An 18538-nucleotide genomic window follows, 5' to 3' on the forward strand; every position below is an offset into this window, starting at 1 on the left:
TATCGACGAGAAGTCACACGGTGCTCTTTCCCATGCGTCTGCTGCTGGGTTTCTTCTCAGACTACAAGGAGATCATGTGGAAGGGAGGACTGAGGGTCACGTTTCGAAGAGCGGCCAACGACAACGACGCACTGATGCGATACGCTACTTTGGGCCCGGACGGCACCACGCCGATAGCCAACACTCTACCCGAAGCAGCGAAATGCGTCATCCAAAGCATGGAATTGAGAATGCCGGTGGTGGAATACGAAACGAACTACGCCCTCAAGTACAAAGCGGAGATCTTGAAAAGTCCGCAGGTGCCGATTCACTTTCACGGTTACCAGTGCGTGCAGAAGATGGCGTCCGGAAGTCACATGGAATTCGACGTGACGACGCAGTTCAACAACATACAGTTCGACATGCCAGATTTCGTCGTAGTGCTTTTTCAGACCGGGAGGGACAAGAATCAGGAAAAAGATTCCAGCAAATTCGACGACTGCAAGATCAAGAACGTTTATCTCAAGAATGGACGCAATGAAGTGTTCCCGCGCGAGAATTACAACCTCGACGTGACCAAAAACGATTACCTCAAACTTTACGAAGCGTTTTCGGCTTACAAACGCGTGACCGAGGGAAGTGTGGACATGTACTACACGCCCAGCGAATTCAAAGCACGGAGACCCATGACCGTCATCAACACATCTAAGAGAAAGCAGGTGGTGGTCAACGATCGAACCAACATCAAGGTCGTCTGCGAGTTCCACGATGCCTTGCCCGAGGATACCCTATGCAGTGTCATCCTGATTGCAGAGAAGTCCTTCGCCTACGACGTGAAGAACGAGAGGGTCACAGAGCAGTTTTAACAAGTTTTTAACATCTTTTCTTGCATAATAAGAAATTTTCTGCACTAGCACAATCAGTTACAATGGCACAATACGAATTTCACTAGTTCAGATCAGTTACAAATCTCAATTTCATTAGTTATCACTTACAATATCTTTTTTGCACTATAGCACGAGACAATCAGAAAATTTGCACAAAAAAAATTTGTTGTTGTTTTTACACGTGAAAATTAACAATAAAATTTCTTTTTTATCGTTTCAGATGCTGTCGAAACATCAAAAACATATACACACACACTAAAAAAATAAGCATGCAACTTTATTTGTAACACACACACATACATTCTCCATCTTCATCAAGAAAATATTATAATAAACATAATTATTTTTATCTATCTCATAATAAAACTCTATATCCAAAAAATATCACAACATCAAATAACACTAGAGTCGTTAGTACACCTTGCATGCATTACGGAGGTCCTCTGTAGGGTTTCATGGAAGTTTGGGGAAAAAAAAAAACACGTGAAACTCTACAGAGGTGCGGTAATCTATAACCGCAGCCATTAGAAAACTTTTACATTTTTGGTTGGGCACCACGCACCCTGGCGAGGTTATAGGGGCCAGGCATCCTAAAAAACAACAATTATTATTTGTTTGTTTGTTTGTGTTACAATACATAAGCGCGCGCACGTATGTGTGTGGCACATCGTTCCCTCCCCGAGAGAGAGGTTTACGTAGGTCGCAATATATAAACATTTGGTCCCGGACTTGGAAAATTACGATAAAATACACTCATCTTTCAAAAATAAGAGGATGAGAGGAGAGGTTTACGAAGGTCACGATATATATAAACATTTGGCTCCGGACTTGGAAAATTACGATAAGGTGCACTCATTTTTCAAAAATGAGAAGATGAGAAGATGAGAGGAGAGGTTTACGTAGGTCGCAATATATAAACATTTGGTCCCGGACTTGGAAAATTACGATAAAATACACTCATCTTTCAAAAATAAGAGAATAAGAAAATGAGAAGATGAGAGCGCGCGCGTGTGTATATGCCACATCGTTCCCCCCCGAGAGAGAGGTTTACGAAGATCACTATATATAAACATTTGGCTCCGTTGATTCCAGCACTCCAACTTCATCTCTAATGTTGACGACAATATTCTAAAGGTAGAGAGAATGAGAGAATGAGAGAATGAGAGGATGAGAGAATAAGAGGATGAGAAGAGAGGTTTACGAAGATCACGATATATAAACATTTGGTCCCAAACTTGAAAAATTACGATAAAGTGCACTCATCCTTCAAAAAATAAGAGAATGAGAGAATGAGAAAAGAGGTTTACGTAGGTCATGATATATAAATATTTGGTCCCAGACTTGGAAAATTACGATAAGATGCACTCATCTTTCAAAAAATAAGAAAATAAGAAAATAAAAAAATGAGAGGATAAGAGAAAGATGGGAGGATGAGAGGAGGATGAGAGGAAGATGAGAGAATAAAAAGAGAATGAGAAAGATGAGAGGATGAGGGGATGAGAGCTCATCTTTCACTCATCACTGCCTTTTTGCGCCCGTGAAATGTCGTCAGCGTAATAAATGAGGCACGGAACGGGGAGAGAAAGTGAGTTTTTCAACTTTTTGTAGTCGTTTGATCAAGAAATCAGAGTTGGGCTGGGAGTCACAATTTTATACTACTAACCAAAGTTAATGAAAAATCTAAATTTTTTGTTAATGAAACAAGTAATTGTTTTTCCCTCCAGGTAAAACGCCCAGGAGACAAAAACGTCCGGTGTACAATTCTGCTTCTGTTAGATTATCAGCCACTTCAGTTCAAGCTGGATCCACGACTAGCTCGACTTTTGGGTGTCCACACTCAAACGAGACCAGTGATCATCAGTGCACTCTGGCAATACATTAAGACACATAAATTACAGGTATTTTGTAGTGTTTAATCCATCATGTGGATATGACTTAAAATCCTTATAATGAAGGATAATGTGCATATCATCATGGTTCTACTTTGGGTCAGATTTATTGGTACTTTATTTGATTTAGGCATATTGGTGTACTCATAAAATTACCAATCTGATCAACAGTGGAACATTGATTTTACGTTTTTCAGGGGACCGAGATGGTGAAATGTAAACTCTTTGCTCTGTTGGGACCGTGAACATTGAACGTATATACCAGAAAAATGTAAGATCCGGGAATGTAAAATCAGGGTTCCACTGTATTTATAAATAACCTGTAACTTAGTACAAAATTTCACAATTTTGTTGTTATTTTCATGTTTATGAGCATGTAATTCAAATGCATTTTTTTTGTAAAGTAAGTGTCTATATATACAGTTTTCTTTCGTGTCCTTTGAGGAGCACTTACAATTTTATATTGGATCAATATCAGCAAAAATTTTGTATTAGTCCCTAATATAATGTAATATAATATGCATGCTCAGTGGCTGAGTGCAGTAGGTGGTAAACTTTCAATCACATCACCGAAGTTTCTATGTTTGTATCCTACCTGGGCATGGGTGTTCTTTGTCTTCATCAATTGTATCTAATCATCATAGTTAGCCAAAAATCATGGACATGTAAGTTAAACAATGTCACACTTTTTGTAACTCGAGAAAATACATTTTCATGATCTAACATATGTAACTATTTAGTGTAATTACTGGAACATGTATGAAGTCAATGTTGACAGGAATCAATAAAATTATGTGCAGAGTGTACCAGTTTAGCCTCAGAAATAAAGACTACTTGTAGAACCTTTCTATAGTACTATAAGAGCTATTTGGAGCCTTCTATCCAATGTTGATTTTAAGCATAAACTTTCTGCATTCTGTAGTCTTACCTTCATTACACGTAGGTGAAGGTTATAAAAATGCTATTAGAAAGGTAATGATAATTGTGTGTAATGACTTAGTTTTAAAATCAAAATATAAACTAAAAACAAAAAGATTAAAAATCAGCAACTTACGTGTGTGAGTATGAGATTTTTCGTACTACGTTTCGGAGGTTACACTACCTCCTTCTTCAGGTTGAAATGATGTTATTCAGACACCTAACATGGTGCCTCGTCGTGAAAGTGAAGGTTAAGGATTTAGGTTAAAATGTTGTATGAAGGACACTTTCTAAAAAAGAAAAGAATGTAAATTACACATCTAAAACCGTGCAATCCCATAAAAACAAAAGAACGTCCAAGGTTGAAGTCGGTGAACTGCCGACCAATGCCCGGGGTAGGCGAGGGGGGATGGGCGCAATAACCCTGAAGAGCGGAAGGGGGTATATAGGATAGTGTGTGAATGCGGAAAGGAATATGTGGGACAGACCGGGAGGAATATGCAAACTAGGTGGGGAGAGCATGATAAGGACGTAAAGGAGGGCATACCCAAAACAGGATTATCTGAGCACATATTGGTTAACCGACATAAGATTGCTAAAAGGGAGGTTATTAGGGAGGTTAACAACAAATTGGACAGAAATGTATATGAAGCTGCCTATATATGCGCGAAAAATTGGAACAAACTTAATAGGGACGATGGGAATTTAGAAGACGGCTGGGTTAATTTCTTTAAAAAATGGGACAAAGCCGCAGTGAATAGGGACGAGATGGGCTTCCGTGTTACTCCTGAGGTTAGGAAAGCCGCCGAGGTGGAAGTCGATTTCACCTTGGATTGGTGACTCCCGAGCCCCAGTTCGGAAGGACTGAGGAGGAGAAGTTTTCTTTCTCCAGCTATGGGCTGACACCGTGCATTCGCCTACCCCGGGCATTGGTCGGCAGTTCACCGACTTCAACCTTGGACGTTCTTTTGTTTTTATGGGATTGCGCGGTTTTAGATGTGTAATTTACATTCTTTTCTTTTTTAGAAAGTGTCCTTCATACAACATTTTAACCTAAATCCTTAACCTTCACTTTCACGACGAGGCACCATGTTAGGTGTCTGAATAACATCATTTCAACCTGAAGAAGGAGGTAGTGTAACCTCCGAAACGTAGTACGAAAAATCTCATACTCACACACGTAAGTTGCTGATTTTTAATCTTTTTGTTTTTAGTTTATATTTATTTGTGAGTAATTCGCACATTATCAGCATGTTTAAAATCAAATCAGATGTCACTTAATATACCTTGTCAAGCAAAAATATTCTATTTTTACATGGAAATTTTTTTTTTTACTCACCAGATATAAAAGCTTCTTAAATACACTCCTCACAAAAAGTTTGGAATATTGATATATTAGACAATAGGTGATAGACACAGCCTTGAAATGCAACAACACATGGTATATTGTCTGGTGGACGTTCTCGACCTTTCGCCTACATATACCACCGTGCATATCATTATTGCCTAACATAATAATATTCCAAACTTGCTCTTCCTAATATAACAATATTCCAAACTTTTTGTGAGGAGTGTATAATACATGCAAAGTTGTCAGCAGATTTATCAATATTCTATATACTAAGATGTAATTGGCTTCCGATGACCATTAACTATCAAACATTAATCACTTCCATTCTGAAAATATGTATATTTACACACAAGAGACAAATTGATTAATAAAGGCTGTTATTATTTTTCAGGATGCACATGAAAGAGAGTATATCAATTGTGACAAGTATCTGGAACAGATATTTTCATGCCAAAGAATGAAGTTTGCAGAAATTCCGCAAAGGCTGAATCCACTGCTTCATCCTCCAGATCCTATTGTCATCAATCATGTTATCAGGTAAACCTGTGCTCCCTATTAACGTAATTTTAATTGATCACTGCAAGTATACAAAGTATGTAAAGATAACCATTCAGTGGTTATGTGGATAGAGGTAATCTATTCTTGTCTACTCACTGCTCATTTTTCAATGCAGTTTTTTGATTGCGATCAAAGCTACCAGACAGATGGCAAAATTGGTCTCAATCAGAAAGTTGCCCTAAAAAATTAATTGTGAGTGCATTAAAATATAAGTATGCAAAGCATTTTGTATACATTAATTTTCCACAGGCTCTACATAATGGTGTCCGTGTTGAAATGTACAGAACTCAACTTATGTCTTTGCCCATACAATAATAAATTGATGTATGTTTAATAACTTTCACAGTTGTTGTTCTATGAAAATTTATTTGATCAATAAATTATAAATTTTCAACACAAATACTATATTATTTTCCTGTAGTTTACGGTTATTACAAGCATAAGAAAACAGTTTTTTCTTATGCTTGTAATAATCTATCAGCAAAATAATGGTCTATCAATGGGAAACCCAGTATCCGGAATCATCTCCAGCATTTTCCTTCATTACATAGAATCTCCAATTGTTAATGCGATAGGTGCGGATATCAAACTCTACATCAGATATGTAGATGATGTGCTAATTATTGCTAAAAATGAGAACACCATCATGGACGTATTTAAATCGTTAAATGAATCACATCGTCGCATAAAATTCACTTGCGAACCCATGAATAACAATGTAATTTCTTTCCTTGATCTGCAAATTAAGACAACTGACTCAACAATTCAAACATCAGTCCATAGAAAAAAATTAGCGGGGGAAAAATACATCCATGCCAAATCAGAACATTCGCGTATAACAATGGATAACATATTTTTAAATTTTTTCCTGAGAGCACAAAGACTATGTTCTAATAATGAGGATATCAAAAATGAAGAAGAAAGGCTCTTTAATATAGCAAAAGAAAATGGCTTTCACACTAACAGAATAAACCAAATCAAAAAACAAGTTGCAAGAAAACTAAAGGAAAAGAGAAATACAGACAAAGATGAAAAATCTGTTGAAAAGAAATTTGTGTGCATTCCATTCCACAAGGGATTCTCACATAAAATTGCAAAAATTTTTAGAAGTTTTAATTTCAAAATTGTTTTTAAATCAAGAAGTTTGGAATGTACATTTAATGAATTCAAAATGAGAAACTCGCTACCAGATGTGGAAACCACAGGAATATATAATATAAGTTGTTCATGTTCAAAAGATTATGTGGGACAAACAGCAAGGAAAATGGCAATAAGATGGCACGAACATGATTTGGACATTATAAATCTAAACCCAAGAACAGGTTTGTCAACTCATATCATCGAAGAGAAGCATTTGATTAAAAAGAGAAGGGTTTTAAAAAGATTAACGGGAAACACAGAGTTGAATGTCTGGGAAGCCTCGTTCATTGCAGAAGAACACTGGAATAAGTTAAATAATGAAAATGGTAACATAGATCCAGTGTGGAGTTTTCTTTTTCACAAATGGAGTAAGCCACCATCTTTAAAATTTAATGTAACAGAAAACATCAAGAGACTTTGTGAAAACAATGATGAATTTGAATTACCTGATGATATTTGGGATTCATAATTTAAAAAAAAAAAAAAAAAAAAAATCTAAAATAAAAATAAAATAGACTGCTTGTTTCACAGTTAAGTTGCTATATTACAACAATGTAACATTGACAACATCCATTATATAACAGATTATTTTTGTTTAAAAATTACTAACCATTGTTATAACTGTATCTTTAGTCAAAATGAAAATAAATGTCTGATGAAAGGAGCGTGTGTTCTCCTGAAACGTCACAAAGAAAAAACTGTTTTCTTATGCTTGTAATAACCGTAAACTACAGGAAAATAATTCTATCATGCAAGCAATGCGTACATACAAGAAAAACAAATACTATATTTTTTTATGTACAAAAAGTTCTGCTTCATTCTGCAAAAATATTGTAACATGCTTAGTTCAACCTTTAACCTATTAATTGTGGCAGAGCTATATATATATATATATATAGACACTCTAAAATTGCCCTTTTTGCGGAGCATCTACATATAGACTGTATTTCAAAATTGACGGTTCTTGTATTACAGCAAGTCATTTTTATAGACACCACTTTTCCATGCTATTATTAGTCTATGTGGGCTATTGGCAATCAAAAAATCCATTGTTGATGCTTTCTCAGTTCCTGAAAAATATTTTTTTGCAATATGGAGTTAGAGCCGCGATTCAGGAGCCCTGGGTTCAATTCCTGGGGTGGATGTTCTGAGATCTGAATTTTACTGGCCTAGTCCCTGCATAAAGCGTCTCTGGGGCTCATACAGCCTCAAATCAATGTGTACCTGGGGCAACCCTGTATGGTGAAGGGCCAGAGCATGGTGCTGATCACGTCACCTCCAAGATAGCAGAGATCGAGAATATGTAGTGGGGGTTATGGGGTCCTACCCTCACATACCCTAAATGTGCCTTCAAGGCATGGTGTTGTATGCAGGGGGAACCTTACCTAATATGGAATGTTTATTTGCGGCAAGTCTTTTTATAGTTAGTTTTTGCATTATTTATGACGACATGAATTTGCGGTTGCATCTATATATAGACTTTTTTTTGTCTCATTTCTCTTCAATGTTGCCGCAGGAAAGGACTTAAATATCATCTTTTAACTTATTACTACCAATTGTTTTTTTTCCACATGCTGTCACAAAAATCAGTCTTCTCAAGGTATCTGAAAATGAAATTGCAATTGTAGTGAACAGTCCATATAAAACTTAACTATATTAGAGGACATGAAAGAGGTGCCCAAGCAGGAGTATTGGCTGAAATATAAAACTGATTCATTGCCTATAAACTACAACACTGGCAGTAACCTGAATTCATGTCCCTCGAGTGTAAGAATATAGTTACATTGTTACAAAGGTAATTATGTAAGACAGTTGAATTTTTTCTTGTCGTCTACATAAGGGAAAATGGTATTAAATACTAAAAACTTTATTCTTGAATCTGTAAGTGTGAAGATATAAATTTGCCTTCATGTAGTATTAACCAATGTTTCAGTATCATTTGTAATGCCATGCTATATTTAGTGTTGAAGGTGCAGAACAGAAGCAGACTGCATGCTATGACATTGACGTTGAGGTAGATGATACCTTGAAGACACAGATGAACAACTTCCTACTTTCTACAGCCAGTCAGCAAGAGATTCAGGTATGTACTATCATTCTCACTTTTCTTTGTTAACTCTAAATTCTAAGTTATTTTTACTCATCAGGACTTATAAATGTATTTCTTGTGAATGCTAATGTTTTTGAACCAGTTATTATTCAATGTCAAATGTCATTACCTCTTATTAAGTAGAACTTGGTCCATATTTAGAGTTGGGCTGTTGTGTAGGATTTCAGTAGTTGTTTTCATGAGTTACTTGGAATTGTTATAACCATGTTTGTGCTATGAATTATAGCAAGTTGTTTTTGTCCCTTGTCAGGACACTAAAAGGCAGCAAGAAGAAACAAAAGGTCTTAAATTTACACATTTTGATGGTATTTTAGTTTGAGGTTCAGTAGTGATATATTTGATTTGTTGTCATAAGTTTTTAAAAGTAAATCCTTAGCAGGGTACAAATGAAGCTATGTGATGCATTTATCAGCAGGCAAATTAACGGGATTCACAACTTCAAATTTCACTAACAATTCCTCTTCTCCTTGGAGGGGGGGACTTTTATTGCCAGATTGATTATACTGATGATAGCTGTTTATTTTTCTGAATGTGGAAAAATTGAAAAATTGGCATTGTAACATCAACTATTCTGTGGTAACTGTACTTGATATTATCTTATGGTCACAATACCTTCTTAAAAATAATATTTTTAATTTAATGTTTGCACAAGAGAGTTGTGGTGGTCCACAGTTGGTAAGGGCATCTGACTGCAACGTGAGGGTCCTGAAGTCAAAGCAGCTGTGGGGTTTGCCCATCCTCTAATAAATGGAAGCTGGGTGGTGTTAAATGCAGCCGGAGCATGGTGCTAATCACATCACCTTCAAAATTAGCCAAGATCGAGAATGTGTGGAACCCTACCTCCACATAGTGCAATTTTGTGTGGGAAACTTGACCTGCCTTATGTTTTCCCAGGTGTAACTTTAATTTTTTTTGTAATGCCAAAAAAAGAAATCAAATGGAAATTCATTGTACAGATTGGTGCAGTAACTAATCTTTGGATGAACTATGCCACTTTTACACTAGTTGTATACTGTCATAAACAATATGGATATTCAAATTAATATCAAGAACACAGTTAAAATTTACATCTTACATAAATACAGTTAAATCACGAATTTACTTTCCCAGATGTGAAATTTTTCCACATTGTGCAAATGAGCCAAAAGTGGTACAAAAAGTAAAGTAAAATGTAGGAAATCAATCAAAACATTCAATTTTGATGTTATAAAATTGTCCTTGATTAGACATTTTCCCGCATTTTATGTTTTTTCAGCTTGGTTCCCTGAAAAACGTAAATCTAAGGTTCCACTCTTAAGTAGTAAATTGAGGACTAAAAGTGGTAAATGTTGTAAGTGCCAAAAGCGAAAGTGTTGGGAAATCGCATAGTTCCTAGGGTGACCAGACACATACATGTAAAAAAGAGGACAGAGCATGGTGAAAAAGGAGGACAAAGTCATAAAAAAGAGGACACCGCAAAAAATGGCAACTCATTTGTCATTACTCATAATTAGGGACGTGAAGTTTTTGTTTTATTTTCAACTGAATTTCGATGTTATTTTTTACTGCAATTTGGTATTATTTTTCGTGGTTTAGGGCAAAATTCGGTGTTATTAATTTAAAATCTGTTATTTTTACATGCATAATTACTGTTCCTTCTATGATTAAGATTTTCACATTGCTTTAGTTCTGGAAAAATTGAGGAAAATTTTAGTTTTAATGACAAACAAAATAAATTTAACGCTTACCTTTGTCAGGAATTACCAAATTTCTTCCATTTGGGAAACTATTTTGTCTCATTAGCCAGTAAATATGAAATGTTTATTGAATGATATCACCCAAATCTTTGAAAATAGTAATAACTTTCTCCAACAATGCCAGGAAAATCCCTCTGTGACCTCAAATTAGGCATTTTGTGTACGCACACTCGCATACACAACCTCTCCCCCTCCCCCCGAAACACAAAAGGTGCTTCTCCCTGAAAATTTTCCCGTTCCTAATAAATTTCACTTCTTGGAAGCTTCCCGCTCCCACCCAGAGCAAATTCTATTTCAGAAAGAGGTTAGATAGCCTACTGTCAGTCATATCTGCACCAAAGTGCAATAATGAAGCGTGACAATTTCGATTTAAACGAACTTTCAACAGCTAGACTAGAAATGACAGATCAAATAGCACTTCAGGTAGTACTTTAGAACAAAAGAAGTGTTATCCCTAGTTTATATCCCATATTTCGCGGCGTTTTTAGTGTTAACGTGCAAAATTTGGTGTTATTCTGAAAAATGGCGTAATTCGAGTTATTTCGCGATTCTGAAACACCGAAAACTTGCCTCCTTAATTTACCCAAATCCATTTTAGACACTTTATTGTGCTTTCTTCAAGTATTCGGTGTTATCGTTAAAACGAAAACTTCACGTCCCTACTCATAATTTAATCAATATAAATCTGATGATTTTTTAAAATAATTTCCTATTACCTTTAACCCTTAGTTCGCCGCCGTAACACATATGTTACAAAAAAAGTATGTCCCTTGTAGCCGCTGTAACACATATGTTACAAACAGCTTTAGATACAATTATCGAGGGTTTGCCACACTTATATTTGTATATTGAGGTTGAAACACTGACAGTTCGTTCGGGAACTTGTTTTGCAATCTTGTTTCGAAAATTTCAAATTCCCCCCCCCCCTCCTTTCTCGGAATGTGTCACGTGTTTGGGCTCACCCAAACACGTGTTCGCTCTTCAGTTGACAGACACAAAGAGCCGAGTCAACAGGGAAGAAAGATTCACAGTAGCTACACAAGATGCAAGTACGAACGAAAAAAGCAAAAGTTCGGGTTTTCTCCCCAAAGTAGCTGGAGAAGAGGGGGCAAAGTCCATATGTTTATGATTTTTTCATTGAAATTCGGGGGATGCAGCCCCTGCCCGTAACCCCTTCCCCCATGGTTGGGGCATCCAAATTTTACATGGTTGCATGCACTGATCTTCTGCCTGAAAAACAAAAGTTATCCGAAGTAGATTGGTCCCATGGTGTCAGTTATAACAATTTTATGAATAATATGCAAATTGGCTAAAATTCGATCGAGTTTTAAATTTTGCCTTTATTATTCAAATTGTATTGCACCCACGAACATGAATCAAGTTTCATTCTGTTGCGGAAGGTCTATTCTTTGAAGAAAAAAAAAAGCAAAAGTTCCGGTTTTCTCCCCAAAGTAGCTGGAGAAGAGGGGGCAAACTCCACATTTTTATGTTTTTTCATTGAAATTCGGGGGATGCAGCCCCCGCCCGTAACCCCCCTACGGTTGGGGCATCCAAATTTTACATGGTTACATGCACCGATGTATTGCCTGCAAAACAAAAGTTATCCGAAGTAGATTGGTCCCATAGTGCCAGAGTTATTACGATTTTTCTCCATTATGTATACGAATTCAAATTTCCCGCTCAAAGCCTCGGGGACACTGGGCTTACTTTTGTCAGACCGCGCGGCGTACTAAGGGTTAAGCAACGAAAGCAATCTCCTAATCGTATTATTTAGCACAGGACAATCATAATTAAGAATATGTATAGTTTGAAGCACAGAATTTTACTCTTTTTACAATTCTTGGATATTAGAATGCAATATCACCATAAGTGAATGCAAATGTGACAAGTAAGCTTCGCTTTAACTTATTTTCAAAAACAGAACCTAAATTTTAGGTAGTTTAGATTGTGTCAGGAAATATGATTTTAATGCCACAAACATTTTTGCACTTTCAACAGGAGGGGAAAGTGACAGCCACCTTACACTTTCCCTCATATTAGTTTCTTCCATCCTCTAAAAGTTGGATATTTTTTTTGCAAGATCATGATGAATTTACACTTTCACTTCGTTATTTCATAAAAGTAAATATGACTTGATAATCAAAATTCTCACTACGCGTTTCTGTATCGCGTATGTATGACTCAAAAATGAACTGCCCGAGCTCTGTGGCGGAGTGGTTAGCACACCGTGCCACAACTCCAGAGGTCCCGGGTTCGAATTCCAGCGTGGGCATGGGTGTTCTTTGTGAGTGCCCCTTCGTCAAAACCATCCTATCATCATCGCTCATCCTCATCTTCGCGATTAGCAAAAGTGGCAGAAAAGGGAATTAAAATAAACCATATCAATCAAAAAGGAACTGCTCAAATTACATGTGTTTCACAAGTCTCAGATTGCGAAGCAACGCGTTACAATAATACATAGTAATGACTAGTGGTGTGTGGGACAGAACATTTTTTGCTCGGGACAGGAAATTTTTTTAAATCCCGACGTTCAGGATGGGTAAAATCTGCAATTTCCCGAGAAATTTTCAGGATCGGGTAATGATAAAAAATTCCCGACGCTGTGGAAATCTCGAATTTGACGTCATTTCCCTTTCTTTCAATTTCTGAAATAAAAGCTAACAATTTCAGAGAAGTGTCAAGACACTTATAATGCAGAAAACATCAAGAATTAACCACTTTTTAAAACGACCATTGGGAAGTTCCGAACTACTCGTGATCTCGAAATGTATGGAAATCATTTCCTGAAGTCAGGATAGGGACGGGAATTTTTTTTAACCAACTTTTCTGGATCCCGCACATCCCTGCTAATGACTCAGTCGGGAAAGTGTTCATGTTCAGCTCCCAGATGCTAGGTGAGCATTGCTCTCATATTTAACGTGCCTCAAGTGATATGAATATCATTAGGAAGCATTCTCTATGCAGAACATTTGCTACGGTCGATGCTATACTCTTTCTGAAAAAGGAGGACATTTACCGATTTCTAAAAAATCTGCCCGGACACCGGACAGACACCTAAAAAGGAGGACATGTCCGGATAAAAGAGGACGTCTGGTCACCCTAATTGTTCTGCACATCAGCCCGTAAGAACATGCACACTAGTGACCTCTTTACATGCCCTTTGAACTACTTAGTAGGCTACCAGCCACATTTCACAGGTTAACGTGGAAAATGGTGTTTGAATTATTGTGGCACTTACAGCGTTTACCAATTTTAGTCTTCAATTGTTAAGTGACTCACTGCTGCAATTCGAATAAAATCATCCTAAAAATTAAGTTCCTTTGGTAATGACAAATTATGCTTGTTAGTTATCATTTGCTCTTTCTTTCAGAGTCTAGATAACAAAATACATGAAACTGTAGAAACAATCAATCAGCTGAAGACAAATAGAGAATTCTTTCTCAGCTTCGCAAAGGATCCACAGCAGTTCATTAATAAATGGATTATATCCCAAACAAGAGATTTGAAGGTAAGGATTTTGAGAACGTATTGAAATTAGCAATTCTATTTGCAAACATCATGTACAGATCTTTGCTTTCTTGTAAAGTGCATGCAGTACAAGTAGTACAAAAGTTAATTAAATCATAGCCTAAATAGAACACAATAGCACCAATAATGTGTCCTGTATTGCTTGCAGTATAGAATTCTTTTTCTACAGGATGAGGCAAAAGTCAGGCTATATGAGAGAAAATAAATACATACATACACATGTTCAATATGCATGCTATCTGCTTGCTTCAATTCTACGTTCCCAATTGTGCGAGACTTCTGCTATTGGGGAGGGGGGGGGGGCTGATTTTGGAGATGCTGCTTTTGATCCTCCTTTGAGGTGATCAAGGCACTTTTTCTTTGCATACACAATGTCCTTTATGTGTCCCCACAAGTAATAATCCAGGGTTGTTAGTTCTGGTGACCATGATGGCTGTTCAACCTACAAAAAACCATATTACCTACATAATCTTGACGTTTTCTTCACCCTGTAGTTTACAGATGTTACAAGCATTTAAGCATGTCTTTTGATATAACATTTCAGGAGAACACACCACATGCTCCCTTTGTAGTTTGATCAATGTTAGAATTATAACTTTATAAGTTGTTAAACACTAACAGCGATCAAACTACAAATAAATGTTGGATTAACGGAGTGTACGCCCTCCTGAAACATTAATTCAAAACACATGTTGAAATGCTTGTAACAGGCATAAACTAAAAGAAAAGTAGCAATAATACTGTGAGAAATTGTTGCACTATTTAACATCTGCATCACGGAACAAGTAGTGAGTTAAAAGTTGAAACACTGCATCTGCCATCCTGACAAGTTCCGTAGTTCCTCTCAGTTAATGCAGTTGAAAATGGACGATACATGGAGCAAATACCATAGAAAACTTCCTTCTTTCTGTCTCTTAATCACGAATAGCCTAATGGTGATATTAAGTATGTCAACCAGAGATACCAATATAATTAGCCCAGTTTGTTCATCTTATATTTATGACACTTAATTTTTGATTTGGGATGGACTGATATGAGATTTTAGCAAATAGCAATGCAGTAAAAGATATACAATTTACTGGGGATGAGCTGATATGAAATTTTGGTTGATACCGATAAAGTACCGATATAAAATTTACTGATACCGATAACCGATATTCTACCGATCCGATATAAAATTAGAAGTGGTCCTTGAAGAACCTGAAAGTTTCATTGACCTCCTTGTGTTTCAAGGTGACTGCAGTGCAAAAGAAATTGCATATTTAGACATTTACTTTTTTGGAAAGTAGGGCATGGAGGTTATCCATAAAAATTACAAGAAAATGGCAGAATTTTGCACTAAATTATCAGATATTTATCGATATATCGGATCGGTAAAATAATCGGTAATTTTACTGATATGCCTATGTAGGCCAATACCGATAATCGGTCCCATCCCTACAATTTACCAATATCAATAACCAACATTCTGCTGATCCAATACAAAATTGCAGTTCTCCTGAATAGCATAGTGATTAACACTAATCTTTTAATGAAGTCTTCCCTTTGGATGCACAAAATTATCCTATCTATGCATTAAGCTGACTTAAAACAACAACATCAAACTGATATGAAATTGCAAATGTTCAATTAAGAACCTAAATGGTTCAATCACTCATAATAAATGTGTCTTAAGAGACAAATATTGTTTTCTCATAGGTACTGTAACTCCATGTTTAGCCTTGGGTGCACCTTTATCCCATTTTATTATTTTCATGAATATGCCCTTGTGAATAATTTCACTGATTTGATATTTCTACATAGTCTGTAATTTACTGCACAATTATCCCATTTTGTTGTATTTTAAATATAATTTTGCAGTATATGATAGTATATTTAGAAATATCAAATTGTAAAAAAATGACAATTTTACTGATATGCTACTATGCCTTTTCTGCTGATTGAGCAGCAATTAAATTATCTTATTGGTTATATTTACAATACAATCATTTTTCTATGTTAACTTAAAGATTTGAATGTCTTTTATTTCCTGGAACCCAAATTTGTGCTCAAGTGTGAAAGAACTAGAAAGCTTACCTACATACTCATTTTGTGCTTTCTTCATTCTTCTCAGACTATGACAGATGTTGTTGGGAATCCAGAAGAAGAAAGACGAGCGGACTTCTATTACCAGCCATGGGCGCAGGAGGCTGTGTGCCGATATTTTTACACTAAAGTTCAACAGAAGCGAGCAGAGCTGGAACAAGCTCTTGGAATTCGAAATTCATAGTGTGCTTCTATGCAAGCAGAAGCTGAATTTCAAATATGAACTGGTTAACAGAATTTTAATATAAATCAGTTATGTAGGAAAACCATATTTTTTAATTATCAGTCATGATACATTCAAGAAAATGATGCAGAGTAAAGTATTGTTGTATAACTTGTCATGTAAGGTTAGTGCACAATTCCATTTGTAATTAGCATATTAGTATGTATATACAGATATAAAAATACATGTTACATAAATATTTTTCCTCAAATAGGGAGAAAGTAATGAATTTCTGACCTGTATTGAAACAAACAGTTCCAAAGTACACATTTGATATTTCAATTGAGTAATTTATTTAAAATAAAAGTCTTGTGAAGATGTAATAATTTTGTACGTTCTGTAGTTTTCTATAAATACTTGTCCAAAATAAATAAATGCTGAATATGTCTAATAAAATAGTTTTGTTTTTCTCAGAGTTTCATTTTTTCTGTTTCTTTTTATCATTGTAGTCTCTATTGACAGTTGGTGAGTGAAAATCATGGCAAGTATTTAATGTTCCTGTCCTTGTTGCCCCATACTTGCATTTAAAATATCCAACCTCTGTGATGGAGTGGTTAGTACAGTGCTACCATGCCAGGGGTCCTCAGTTCAAATCCTAGCCTGGGCACGGGTGTTCTTTGTGATTATCCCTTCGTCAATTTCATATCATCACTCATCCTCGTCGCAATTAGCGAAGAGTGGCAGAAAAGTGACTTAAAATAACTAGTTCAAATTGTATTTTAAAATTGAATATTTCTCTAATGACTCAATTTTCATGGCTTTTTGTCTTTCCCCAAGGACTTCCTTCTTTCCTGTGCCAACCTTGTATGATAAACTTCAATTTGAAGCTTTCATGGTGTCCTATGATATTGAGTTTATTGATCAGGTTATTTCTAGAGGATGGCGATGTTAAGTCTCAAAAGTTTGAAAATACGCCAGGGAACTAAGAATCTATCAAATTTTATATGACACCTCAAAATGGGTTTTCAATCGCTTCCCTATTCTCTGATTTCTTATTATTTTCAATTAGTCCATAAGTAACCCACACTTATGCATTTCACATCCCAAGTGATGGAAAGGTTTTTGATTGGTTTTATTGGCAACCAAGACAAGGTTTTATTGGCAACCAAGACAATACTGATGGGCAATATTGACACTTCTATTGTATACTTACCTCCGGGATGCAGTCAGTGTAAGTAGTTGAACCTCGTGACCTGGCTTTGCTAGTTATGCCATGTTTAATCAGGTGTTGTCACCCCAAAATCACTCATTACATGCAACATGGTTCCTGGATATTAACAATAAGAATAGCCAATTGTCCATTTTCTCCCAACAGGTTTTAAAATTAGTAGTATGCAGTAGGTATCTCACATGCAGCATGCAACTTTTCTGTGACAGTTTCTCAAAAGAAAGTCTACTCCAATACATTTGTTTCCTTTAGGCTTACATTAAAGCACTATGTACAGTCAAGTTTAAAGATGTATATAACCAAGTTGATCATCAAATTCATTCAGTTGGTTTTGAACATTATTGTGCTCATTCCTGGCACAGGGAACAGTGATGTCTGATACTTGAAGCAGTGAACCAATGTTAGACAAAGATGATCCCTTATTGGCTGCCCTGTTTTACAACTATTACTTCAGCGAATCCCGCATTGAAATACACATCCAGAATTCTTGGGACTGGTGCTGCCATCTGGATAGTAGTTGTGATGCAACTAGCATCAGTGTACAGAATTTCACACAGGTGGCTGAATGTACTGACAGTTTACTTCCTTTATTTGGAGCCACGTATGTGGTGTGTCAATTTCACGATTGATCTGAGTAAGAAACAGTGCCTCAAATCTTGGGGAAAATCCGATGGAGACCCTGGCAATTTATACACAAGTGTTTGAAGAAGAAACAGGTTTGAATTTCATGCTCGGTTCACAGGTGGCCAGACATCCATTGAGGCACGGCCAGCTTTATTAAGGCCGGAATCCTGAAATTTTGCAACGCTGTCTCGCCGGCTTAAAAATCAGGCTACAAAGAATGGGTGTGAATAGCAAAATTGATGTTGACTTTTAAAGAAACAAGGAAACCTGTGTAAAATGGTGTTTTTTTTGTTTTTTTTTCCCCAAATCTTGACAGAAGATTGACATTACGATCATACATTA

At 36.3% G+C, this 18538-nt stretch overlaps 1 protein-coding gene across 4 annotated transcripts in view; it reads left to right on the forward strand.

Moving 5' to 3' along the window:
- Positions 1-16786, forward strand: part of Bap60 (Brahma-associated protein 60) — a 49989-nt gene extending 33203 nt beyond the window's left edge. For all 4 annotated transcript variants that reach the window (XM_083135234.1, XM_083135235.1, XM_083135236.1 and 1 more), the window contains exons 6-10: positions 2591-2764; positions 5416-5561; positions 8685-8805; positions 13939-14076; positions 16210-16786. In XM_083135234.1, coding sequence (XP_082991360.1) covers positions 2591-2764; positions 5416-5561; positions 8685-8805; positions 13939-14076; positions 16210-16365 — 735 coding nt within the window. In that variant the 3' untranslated portion in view covers positions 16366-16786. The remainder of the gene's footprint in view (positions 1-2590; positions 2765-5415; positions 5562-8684; positions 8806-13938; positions 14077-16209) is intronic.
- Positions 16787-18538: the final 1752 nt, after the last annotated feature.

This window comes from Lepisma saccharinum, chromosome 14 (assembly GCF_977018435.1).
Source record: "Lepisma saccharinum chromosome 14, izLepSacc3.1, whole genome shotgun sequence".
NCBI classification, from domain to species: domain Eukaryota; kingdom Metazoa; phylum Arthropoda; class Insecta; order Zygentoma; family Lepismatidae; genus Lepisma; species Lepisma saccharinum.